The sequence below is a fragment of the Hippopotamus amphibius genome, chromosome 1 (genome assembly GCF_030028045.1).
Source record: "Hippopotamus amphibius kiboko isolate mHipAmp2 chromosome 1, mHipAmp2.hap2, whole genome shotgun sequence".
NCBI lineage: Eukaryota > Metazoa > Chordata > Mammalia > Artiodactyla > Hippopotamidae > Hippopotamus > Hippopotamus amphibius.
This window is the reverse complement of record NC_080186.1, coordinates 88,563,490-88,576,745: the sequence shown is the minus strand read 5'-3', so window position 1 is coordinate 88,576,745 and position 13,256 is coordinate 88,563,490. Positions and strand designations below refer to the sequence as shown.

Sequence of the window (13,256 nt, the reverse complement as noted above, 5' to 3'; positions counted from 1 at the left end):
TAGTATAGTATGTTTTATTGTACACATATCATAAAATTGAGAAAATAAATTTAATTATTATGAGTTATGCTTAACAGAATTCCATAAAATATATACATTTCTACAAGCCAATCAAAAGACTCTTTTAGAGTAAGTAGGTTTAGAGAGACCTTTCACAGAAATATAAATCTCAAGCTGCCACTGGAGAAGGAAGAACAGGACCAGATAGGTGGGCAAAGAAGGAAGAATACAAAGATAAAAAGTAGAAGAAGAGAGTTTGAAAAAGGGGGTTTTATAGCTTATATGCTTTCTGCTTTGTACAGCTTTCAAATCTTTGGCAAGTGGAGCTTTGACTGAAGGAAAATATATTTATTTCTGAATTATCCCAGAGACAACTTGAGATTTATATTTCTATCACTCTTCTTCTAATATTAATAAATTTAACAAAAACTTTTCAATTACCTATTTTTAGAATCAATTCTAGCTTCACATAATTCTAATTAAACTATTTTTTAAATACCTGTCTTTTTTTCCATGGACTTCTGAAGCTTTCTGCTTCCTACCTGTGTGAAGCATTGGGGAAAGATTTTATTTTCCCATGAGGCATATTTGGCTAGTTAAAGTCATTAGAAACAACTTTAACTTGGCAGTTTTACATGTTCAGACATTATTCAAAGGGTGCTGGCAGCAGTTAATCACTCTCTGGTCCTTAAACAATGTTACAGGATCATCAAAAAGCTAGACTTTCTAGCTTTCTACAAGGTTGAGTCAAAAATTATTCACAACTTCTGTTGGCCGCACTGTCTTATTAGTGCTTTCTGTTCAAGGCTACTGTCTCCCCAGTCACTGCTGTGCAGGTGTGAACATGTTACATTAGTTCATTTGTAACTGTGGTGCGAGCAAAAATGGATGCCCCACTTGTGATCTGCATGAAACAAGAGCAGCATGCAGTGATTAGTTTTTTGTGGTCTGAGGGTGTACCTGGTGCGTCATTTATCAAAGACTTCGTGCACAGTATGGAGAAAGTGTTCTGTCTCAAAGAAGTGTGTATGAATGGACAGAGCTGAAGCCTAAACTTCAGATTAAACAGAGAGGATTGCTACCTAAGGGCGTGGTGATCTTGCATGACAATGCATGTCCACACACTTCTGCCCACACTGTTGACACTCTGCAAAAACTTCGTTTTGAGGTGTTACAGCATCTTCCCTATAGTCCTGATCTTGCTCCATCGGACTTTCACCTGTTTGGTCCCCTGAAAGCAGCCCTATGTGGACAAAGACTCACTTCTGATGAAGAAGTGAAGACAGCGGTGCGTTCATGGCTCACAGCTCAGCCTAAAACACTTTTTAATAAGGGAATACGAAAGCTTGTTGACAGATGGACAAAGTGTATTGAAAAGCAAGGAGATTATGTGAAAAAATGATGTATCTGTCTTTTCTAAAAGTTAATTAAAATGAATTCTACAGCCAGAGTGCAGATAATTTTTGACTTACCCTCGTATGTTAATTTCTAGATAATACAATTTTCACTGCAAAAATATTTTAAAAGTAAAAGGAACAAACTCTTTAAAATATATTCTATATGGTTATGTTGGAGCTTGCCCTGTCAAGTACATTCCTACATAGTATATATCTCTACACTTAGAAGTAATGCATATGTCTACCTTCTAATACATATAAGTGAATTAAATTAATATATTATTTGTCAAAGCATACACTTTTTTTTTCATTATATTCAAAGAATTCACTGCCTGCTTTCCCCAATCCACACTTAGGAATTTACCTAACACATCAGCAGCGTTACTGGCAAAAAACAAAAAGCCTTTTCTTTTAACCCAACCTTCTAATCCCATAGCTAATGCTTGATTGAAAGCCTTTTGTCCTTGAGTTCCACTAGATTTCAAGATCAAAGGCAAGAGTGTTTTTCAGGCATCTTTTTGACCCTAATGTTTAGCTTAGTAGGTGCTCCATAGATTCTGATAAATCGTTGGGCTAAAGTGATTTTAATCAGGTTTAATATATTTGCTAAATTTGACTGCGGGATTAAAATGAAAAACTTGTGAAATCTAGACACACTTGCTTTTCCAAATGACGGTGTTTACTTGAACAGACTGTCTTAGAATTAAAACATATGATCCATGAATGTGCTATTGTCTATTTAAGAATGACGGTATCTGGATTCTTCAGCCAGGGCAAAAAAGACACAAGTATATGTACATATGTATATAAGCATGTACATATGCATCTATCTACCTATCAGATGTGTATTATTTTTATTCTAGCTTTCCTATTTCAAGATTGGAGTGTGACAAGACACAGAGATGACTTTACATAAAAAATACCGAAAAGTCTTTTTCTCTCTCAGATTCCTCCTATTGTTTCTTCTGTTGACGTCAGTCTGCTATTGTGATCATATTGAATTGGAGGTTTGGGGATTCGTCACTGGCTTAGCCTACTCAGTGCCATTTTGTTATACTGGCATCTGTATTTACTGCTGCTATTTACTACTACAAATTACTAATAGTTTCAAACGTTACATCAGCTTTTATCCCCTAATTTTTCCCTTCTCAAAAGAAAAAAAAAGCAAATAAGGAGAAGACAGAATAAACAAATTAAAAAGTGGCAAGAATATTACTCTCATATATCTTAAAGCTGAATTAGTAAAATCTGCTATGGTACTGAAGGTATTCAAAGCTATTTCTAAAAACCATCTTATACCAGGAGATTATGCACTCTAAACAGAAAACAATAGATACCCTAAGAATTAAGGAACTGAGGAGAATTTTTAGTTAATTACTGTTTATCCAGAAAGACTGCTAATAACACATTCTAATTAGATTTTTTTATATAAAATATGTATGAATTAATAATTTTCCCACACAAAATTATAACTTCACATACAACCTTTCTTTAGTAATTCAAAATATACTTAAGAATCTTTTGATTACATAGTGCCATGGAATAGGTTCTTTTCTGAGCTTTCAAGCTGTTTGGATTTATAGATTAACAGGATTTCTTGCCCTACAAAAGTAATATAATTAGTATTTTTTGTCTCGCTTTTTACGATTTTACAAGTAACCATATCATTGGGTTATACCCCAAATCAGCAAGTTCTGTCACGGAATTTCACACATTTCTCTTTTAGCACTTGTCACACAATGTATAACAGTTATCACGGTATTTTTACAGAACTGTTTCCCCATCAGACTACAAGTTCCTCCCAAGCAGAAGTCATGTCTTATTCATTTTATATTATTACAAGCAACAAAGTACTTGAATCATAGTGGACCCTCCATAAACACCTGAAGAGAACAAGAGCACATGCAAGAAGCAGAGTGTGTGCTCACTCAAGAACAAAAGCAAAGCTAGAAAGAAAGAGGAAGTAGTGGGGGGGCACAAGGAGAAGAGAGAACCAGGAACACAAGAGACAGTGCATGTAAGAGAGTGGATGTGAACGAAGAGAAAAGGATGAGAGAAACTGCACAGGAAAGGAAGTGCTCAGGGAAGGAGAATCAGTGAGAGAAGGAAAGAGAGCCTGGGAAAGGGAGAGAAAAAGAAAAAAACCTACAGCTGAAGAGGTTAAGGGGTGGGGAAGAGGGGATAAGAAAGAGGCTGAGGGATACAGTGGTAGAGCATAGAGGGAACAAGCAAAGAACAAGAGAAAAGATGTGAGGGAGGGAGAACGAGAGACTGTGGTGAGGAGAAGGGAGAGGGAGAGAAAAAGACCACGAGCACAGACCCAAGTAACTAGAGAGAAAGAACAAGAAAGGGTAGAAGGGAGTTTAGGAGAAATAAAAGGGAGAGAATGAGTATGAGGATGGGGACAAGAATGAGAGATGGAGTGAAAACAGGAAAGACAGCAAAGGGAGTGCAAGACAGCACTCACAGGGGAGAGGGAGGTGGTGGGGAAAAGACAGAGCACAAGGGCCAATAAGTAAGCATGGCGGGGGGGCAGGAACGAGAAAGTGGGTGGAAAAGAGAGAGAAAGAGGATATTATTCTGAGAGCTACTTACACATAAACATAATTACACTGTAAAACAGACCATGAGCTCAAAAAAAAAAAAAAAAAGAAAAGAAAAAAAGAAAAAAAGAAAACACTCAGGCAGAGTAAATCAAATAATGGAAACTTCATTGTTCCCCCCCAATCAGAGATGGCAAAATGCAAACTCTGCCTCTAAGGTTACCAGGCTCAGAAGTGAGACCAGATGTTCAGATCAAGTCCCTTCAGCATAAAAGCACTTTCCAAATATTTGGTTAATTGTTCAAATTCAGCAAAGGTAGAAGAAGTATTTTACATAAAAGCAGAGCTGAAGACAATAAGTAAGCAAAATATCAACCAAAAAAGAAAAATAAAGAAACGACCATTTTCATATACTGAAACTTTTTCTTCTTCTCCTCTTTAAAAAAAAAAAAAAAATAGGTTAAGAGTTAAGAAATTTCCCTATCCAGTAACAACCTCACCTGAAAATTTCTGGTAAAATAAAGATGCAAAAGAACTTACACGCAAAGAAAAAAATAAAAATACATATAGATTCCAATTATATATTGTCCAAGAACAGGCAAAATGAACCTATGGAATTAGGAAAGCGGGAAGTTGAGTGTTAAAGAACTAGGAGGAGGCATGAGGGGGTTTCAAGGGTTCAAGTTACATAAGTGTATTCAACTGTGAAAATCCACTGAGCTTGAGATTTATGTGTTATTTTCTGTATTACTTATACTTCAATAAAAACATTTTTAAAAAGTCTTACCCGTAAGAGAAGGCATCATTATCTCTCCACTTTGAAATAACAGACGCTGCCAATCCAGCCAAAATGGCAGTGCTATCGAAAAACATGTGAAAAGAGTCGGAAATCAAACCTAAGCTGGAAAAGAACAAACACATTGGCATATTATAATAATAACCAAACAGTAGTTATCCTTCTCTAAAAATCTAAGATCCAGTCTCTATTCATCAGGAATTAATCTTCTAAAAAGACAACATTAAAATACAACATATTGAAAAATACTAAAGATAATTTTTAAGCGTCTAAGAAGAAACCCTCACAGCCCTTGCCAAAGAAAAAGCCCAGCTGCTACTGAAAGAAGGTTAGGAATCTGACCACCCTCTGATGACTAGCAAATGTCAGCTGTCAATGAAAGAGAGACAGAAAAAACAGCCATCTGCTACTGGGGGCAAGGCTGAAGCCAGTTTGGGCCCAGGTTCTTACACTGATACAAAGCAAAGGTCTGCTGTTGGAAAAGGAGAGGACCCTTGCTCCTTTTCTCGATACAAGGCCGGGGGAAGGGATAGGAACATTAATAACACCCAGGCTGACACTCAGGGGTAAAAGGCCTGTCTAATACTGAGGCTGCAAGAGAAGAACCAAATACTCATCCCCACTCTTCCCCAACCAAAGCCTTGCCTACAGTAAAAGACAACAGCAATCTATCTCTGAGAGTCAAGCAACAGCAAAGAGAGACTCCCTTGTGGTCAGATACGCAGGGCTTGCTGAAAGCTGAGAGTGGAACAAGAACACTGAAAAAAACCCCGGTATTCCAAATCCTACACTAAGCACAAGGTGGTAGAAGCCACTGGAAAAATCTTAAGTCTGTGGCTTGTTGAAATTAACTAGCAATACCAAAATACAAAAGCCCTGTTCAACTATTGACCAGATGGGTTCAAAACCCCCACACTGGTGGCCTGACCAAAAAAAAAAAAAAAAGTATGCACATTTCTTGGCATAAATACTACTAACCTCAGTCTCTATTATTCTTTTAAACATAATATCTAGCACTCAATAAATATTCATAAGGCACATAACAAGATCAAGGGAAAAAAATAATAAGACCCACTGTCAAGAACTAAAACAGTCAACAGAATCAGAAGCAGAAAAGTCCCAGAAATTAGATTGGAATAGGGACTTTAAAACAAATATGATTAATATGTTAAAGGATGTGGTACAAAGCTGGAGAAAATTTATGAAGAAATGGGGACTTTCCATAGAGGTAGAAACTATAATCAAATGGAAATGATAAAAACTTTTAAAATATCATAATATTGAAGATTAAAAATAATATGCACAGGCTTCTGAGAAGACAGGACACAGACAGAGAATCAGGCCAAAACAATTATCCAAAGTAAAATACAAAGAAGAAAAAGAAAGAAAGAAAAAAACCCTCCCCCGTACCCCTCCCCCCAAAAAACCAGAACAGAACATTCAAAATCTATTAAAGTGTCAAAGAGACTAAAATACATGTATTTAGATTCTCATAGAAAAGAAAGAATAGGGTAGAAAAAGTATTTAAAGAGAAAATGCTTGAAGAGTTTTCCAAAATTAATGAAAAATAAAAAATCAAAAACCAAATCACATAATCAAGAAGCTTAATGAAGTTCTTGCAAGGGGAAAAATCCTACATACCTCAAAAATTGCTCAACACTAAACAGAAAGAGAAAATCTTGAAAATAGCCACACACAAAAAAGAAAGAAAAACTGGATATAGAAAAACAAAGATAAGATTAATAGCACATTTTGCATCAGAAACTACTTAAGGCAGAAGGCAATGAAGCAATGTCTTCAAAGTACTGAAAGAAAAAAAAGTCTCAACCTAAAATTCTGTGTCTAGCAAAATATCTTTCAAAAATTAAGACAAAACAGACTTTTCCAGACAATCAAAACTGAGAGAATTCTCTGCCGGCAGATCTGAACTACAAGAATAAAAAGTTCTTTAAGTACAAACGTGATACCAGATAGAAACTTAGATTTGTATGATGATCACTGAAAAATGATAAATACATGGGAAAATATTAAAAGTAATTTTTCTAACTTTTAGTATCTTTAAAAGATTATTGACAATAGAAAAAAAGAGGAAAAAACAATAAACTGAAAGTTGGTTCTTTGGAACTATCAGTAAAATTCACAACCTTTAAATAAACTGACCAAGAAAAAAGAGAAAGGGCTCAAATTACTAAAATCAGCACTGAAAGTGAGATACTACTACTGACTTCATAAAAATTAGAAGAATTATAAGAAAATACTATGAACTAAATATAAACCAACAAATTAGATAACTTAGATGAAACAGACAAATTCCTAGAAACAATCTAGCAAAACTGAGTCAAAAAAAATTTTAATAGATTTATAACAAGTAAACAGATTAAATTAATAATTTTAAAACTTCCAACAAAGAAAAGCCTAGGCCCAGATGGTTTCACTGGTAAATCCTACCAAACATTTAAAGAACAATAAATATCAATCCCTTACAAACTCTTCCAAAATACAGAATTTGAAGGAATACTTCCCAACTCATTGTATAAGTATTACCCTGATACCACCATCAGACAAAAGACATCACGAGAAAATAAACTACAGACCAGTATTTTTTGAAAATACACACGAGAATCTTCAACAAAATACTAGCAAATTAAGTTCAGCAATATATGAAAAAAGGGTATACACCACAACCAAGTGGAATTTATCCCAACAATGCAAGGTTGGTTAACTATATGAAAATCAATCAATAAAATACATCATATCAATGGAATGAAGGACAAAAACCACACAATCAACTTAATAGATGCAGAAAAGCATTTCACAAAATCCAACACTTTTATGATGAAAACACTCAACAAACTTGAAGTAGAGGGAACTTCCTGAACTGATAAATGGCATCTACAAAAACCCCACAGCTAACATTAGCATCACTAGTGGCCAAAGACTGAATGCTTTCCCTTAAGATCAGGTACAAGATAAAAATGTCCCTTCACCATTCCTATTTAACATTGTACTGGAGGGTGTAACAAAGGCAATAAGGCAGGAAATGAAATAAAAGGCACCCAGACTGGAAGGGAAGGAGTAAAACTATCTCTATTTGCAAATGATCTTGTATATAAAAAATCTTAAGGACTCTACTAAAAAACTTCAGAACTAATAAAAGTTTGGCAAGGCTGCAGCATACAAGATCAACATACAAAAATGAATTATATTCCTATACATTAGTGATGCACAAAAATGAAACAAAAAAATTTCCATTTAGTATCAAAAAGAATAAAATAATTAGGAATAAATTCAACACAAAAAACATGCAGGGACTTCCTAGGTGGCGCAGTGGTAAAGAATCCGCCTGCCAATGCAGGGGACATAGGTTCAAGCCCTGCCCTGGGAAGATTCCACATGCCACGCAGCAACTAAGCCCATGCGCCACAACTATTGAGCCTGCACTCTAGAGCCCGTGAGCCACAACTACTGAGCCCATGTGCCGCAACTACTGAAATCCACATGCCTAGAGCCCGTGCTCCACAACAAGAGAAGCCACGGCAATGAGGAGCCTGCACACCACAATGAAGAGTAGGCCCCGTTCTCAGCAACTAGAGAAAGCCCGTGTGCAGCAACGAAGACCCAGCACAGCCAATAAATTAAATAAATAAATAAATTTATGAAAATAAAAAAAAAGAATAAAATTTTTTAAAAAAAGTGCAAAAGCTATACTCTGGAAACTATAAAATATTGCTGGAAAAAAAATTAAAGACCTAAATAAATGGAAAGACATCCATGTTTATGGATCAGAAGACAATACTGTTAAGATGGCAATACTTCCCCAATTGATCTACAGATTCAACTCACTATCAAAATCCCAGCTGATCTCTTTGGAGAAATTGACAGGCTGATCTTAAAATTCATTTGGAAAAGCAAGAGATATAGAATAGCCAAAACTATATTGAAAAAGAAAAGCAAAGTTGGAGGACTCATACTTCCCAATTTCAAAACTTATTATAGGGATGGGGAGGGTGGGCGAAAGTCGAGGGAGGGAATATGGGGATATGTGTATAAATACAGCTGATTGACTTTGGTGTACCTCAAAAACTGGTACAAGAGTGTAAAGCAATTATATTCCAATAAAAAAAAATAAGCAAGTCCATTAAAAAAAACTTATTATAAAGCTACAGTAATCAAAACAATGTGGTACTGGGATAAGAATAAACATATAGATTAATGGAATAGAATTTAGAGTTCAGAAATAAACCCTCACACACCTATGGTCAATTGTTTGCTGACAAGGATGCCAAGATAGTTCAACCGTGGAAAGAACAGTGTTTGCAACAAATGGTGCTGATGACTTTTGACCCTTCATATTATACACAAAAATTAACCTAAAATGGATCAAAGACCTAAACATAAAAGCTAAAGTATTCACAATCTTGGATTAGGCAATGGTTTCTTACACATGATATCAAAAGCACAGGCAACAAAAGAAAAAAGAGTAACAGACTGGACATCATTGAAATTTTAAAACTTTTATGCTTCAAAGGACAATATCAAGAAAGTGAAATGACAATGCACAAGTGGGAGAAAGCATCTGCCAATCATATATCTGACAAGGGGCTTGTATCCAGAATACATGAAGAACTCTTAAAACTCTTCAAAAAGAGAAATTATCCAATTTTTTAAATGAACAAAAGATCTGAATGGACATTTCTCCAAAGAAGACATACAAATGGCCAATCAGCACTAGAAAAGTTACTCAACATCATTAACCACAATGCAGGGAAATGCAAATCAAAACAATGAGAAACAACTTCACATCCATTATGATGACTACAACAGAAAAAGCCTGATAATCAGAAGTGTTGGTGGAGAAACTGGAACCCTCACATGCTGCTGGAATATTATTTGGCAATACAAATAAATGAAATACTGATACGTGCAGAACATGGATAACCCTTGAAATCATTATGCTAAGTGAAATAAACTGTCATAAAAAGATCACATGCAAATGATCCCATTTATATGAAATATTCAGAACAGGCAAATACATAGAGACAGAAAGTAGATTAGTGACTGTCCAGAATTGGGGCAGATCAGGAGATGAGGGGATTGGAGGGTGATGGCTAGGGGTGCAAGGTTTTCTTTTGCAGTAATAAAAATGTTCCAATATGGCTTGTTGTGATGGTTTTACAACTGTGTGAATACTATACTAAGAGCCATTCAACAGTATACTATAAATGGGAGAATTTTAAGGTATATAAATTATATCTCAACAAAGCTATTTTAAAAAAAGATATCTGACAATCTAAGGCAGGGTCAGCAAGCTATGGCCCACAGGCCAAATGTGGACCACCATTCATTTTTGTCAATAAAGTTTTACTGAAATACAGTTATGCTCATCTACTTATACATTGTCTATGGATACTTCTGTGCTGTAACAGTAGAATGGAGAAACTGTGACAGAGACCTTATGACCCTTAAAGCCTAAAATATTTACTATCTGCTGTCATGTCAACATAAAAGGTTTGCTAACCTCCAGTATAAAGCCAAAATAGGAACACTGTATACTGTGGGGTTTACATAAACATAAAATGTGTGACAATAATAGCACACAGGATAGAAAGAAATGGAAGTGTATTATTATAAAGTTCTTACAAGATACACAAAGTGACATATTATTTATGATGTTAAAGATTCGTATTATATATGCTTAAAAAAAAAAAAGCCACTAAAGGCGGGGTGGGGCAGGAAATCCTACTGTGCAGAGGATCCTATACCAACACAAAGCAGGTATTCTGCTATGACCAAAGAAGGAGCAGGAAACTCACTCTCACCGAGACCATCTACATATATGTGACAGACTTTGGCTGTCACAAAAGAAAGGGATAAATGTTAACAAACAAACAAACAAAAACATACCGTTGAGGCCCAGGCTCACAGGGCCTACCTAAGACTGAGTCTTGGTCTAGTTAATGAACGCCCCTTCGCCCTCACCACAAACCTCACAGTGAGTAACAATCAATAGCAGTCTATAGTGCAGCAGGGGGAGGGCACATTGAGCACGGAGAGACAGCTTCTGTGACACATGCATGTGACGCATGCTGCAAGTAAAAGGCCTAATTGCCTGACAGAAGACACATGCCTATTCCTAATCACAAATACTATTACCTCAAAATCGACTACTCTTTACTCACAATGTCCAGCCTCTGCCAAAACTTTCAAGAAACACAAAAAACAGCAAGAAAATAACTCATTGTGAAGAAATAAAGCAGTCAAGGGAACCAGACCAAGACACTGGCCCAGATACTGGAATGATCGGAACTATAATTAATATATTAAAGGATCTATGGAAAATGTGGAAAAAATGCATGAATCAATGAGAAATTTCAGCAGAAAAAATGGGAAGGAAAAAAAAATTAAGTGGAAATGTGAAAAACAAAAAACAAGGTGTCAGAGATGAAGAATTCTTCCAACTGGCCTATCAGTGGACTGGATGCAGCTGAGGAAAGAAATCAGCGAACTTTAAGATGGGTCAACAGAAATATTCTGAAAACAAGCATAACAACTACTCGATCTCTAAAAAACAAGAAGTATCAGAATGGTTAAGAGCACTACTTCTGAAGTCAGAGTATCTGGGTTCAAATCCCAGCTCTACCATTTACTAGTTCTGTGACTGTCAGGTTGCTTAACTACTTTGGACATCAATTTAGCTATCATTTAAACAGGTAACAGTAGAAAGTGTCATAAATGTTATAAGTGAATTAATACACTTGAAACACTTATCACAGTGCTTGTCACATTAAAGCCACATCGATATTCCCATTATTACCAGTAATAAATTACTATGTTATCATTAATACCTTATAATATCTAGTGTTCCCAGCATGACCCATAGCTCTCAATATTTGGTTACATGCTAGAGCTTTCTTCAATTGTAAGTGCTACAAACTAAAAGTCAAAAACATTCTTCACTGAAGTAGAAAAAGCAGTTTTTAAATTTCCTTATAATTTAGGATATTATAAAATTAGAAACGGAAGTAAAGCACATTACTCACCCACACAGAAAGGAACAAAAATTTATAAATTTCTCAAAAATCATTATAAAGTATTTTGAAAATGTCTTAAGTTTTATCACGAACCTTGTACATTTTCTTCAAATATATATAGGTGCATAAGATAGTTTAAGTACTGTCTACGCTTATCTGATACCTAACTCAAAGCAGAACAAGAACGAGTGAATACATGAAAAGGCTGAATGAGAAAACTGATAGCTGAGGAGGACAAGGTAAGGCTCTTGCTATGCAAGCAATCTTCTCAGATTTACAGTTACTTTAACATTTTCCCTGGATAGTTAGATCACTGTAAAACTACACATTTGGCCCTTAATAATTTTGTAACACTGTAAATTTAATTTAATTATATTTTGAGGTGTGAAAGGGCCATTTGAAGAATATCTCTGTAATGTGTTATAAAACTAATAAAGACATTGTTTACAAGTTTGTTTTCTATGCTCTGATAAAGGACCGATATGGTAAGCTATTCGGAAAATCTGGTTTCAGAAAACTATCTCTCTATTCTGATAAAACGATATAGTTGTGTTGTTGCAGTAAAACCTGAGAATTTTTACCCACCCTGCCTTGATTTCATAACTAAATTCAAAAGACAATTTTGGTAACAACATTAGTCTATATATTTAATAGGTTTATTTTTTTCCTCTGTATTTGTGGTTTTTAATGTCTTTATTTCTTAATTGGAAGATGTTATATATATATAAAACTTTTATTCTAAATAACTGTAAATTAGTTGTAGAAGGCAAGGTATTCATGCTAAATAAACACAAATTTTAAAAGTTACTGATTTATTGATCTACATATATAGTTAGTAAAACCTGTTATGGGTTGAGTTATATCCTCAAAATTTCTAATCTGAAGTCCTATTATCTCTAGTAACTCAGAAAGTGACCTTATTTGGAAATAGGGTCACTGCAGACATAACTTGTTAAGATTAAGTCAGTAAGGTGGACCCAAATCCAGTATGTCTGCTGTCCTTATAAAAAGAGGAAATCTGAAGGAAGACATGTACACAGAGAGACCACCAAGTGAAGATACGACAGAGATCAGGTGATGCTTCTACAAGCCAAGGAACACAAAAGATTGCTAGCAAAGCAACCGACCTCACAGACCTCAGAAGAAACCAACCCTGCCAACACCTAATCTCAGACTTTTAGGCTCCAGAACTACAAGACAACAAATTTTGTTGTTTAAGTCACCCAGCTTGTGGTATTTTGTTAGGGCAGCCCTAACAATTAATACACATTATCTTTTTTATAGCAGATTTATTTTATAAACATTCATTCAATGGACACCAAACACTGCCTCAGTAGTGGGGGAAAAATGGTAAACCTTCTGTACACTAGAGCAATCAAGTTCCCTTTTAAAGAGGCTTAGATATAGCATGGCAATTTTAATACTCAACAAAATGAGATTTTAATTTTATTTAAATTTCAAGGAAATTTAATTTTCATTAAAATGTTAT

The 13,256-nt window shown here is 35.2% G+C and overlaps 1 protein-coding gene across 2 annotated transcripts in view; it reads right to left on the bottom strand.

Moving 5' to 3' along the window:
• The window catches only part of SLC30A7 (solute carrier family 30 member 7), an 82,987-nt gene that overhangs the window by 64,165 nt on the left and 5,566 nt on the right, over positions 1-13,256 (bottom strand). For both annotated transcript variants that reach the window (XM_057747866.1, XM_057748674.1), the window contains exon 3: positions 4,728-4,841. In XM_057747866.1, coding sequence (XP_057603849.1) covers positions 4,728-4,841 — 114 coding nt within the window. The remainder of the gene's footprint in view (positions 1-4,727; positions 4,842-13,256) is intronic.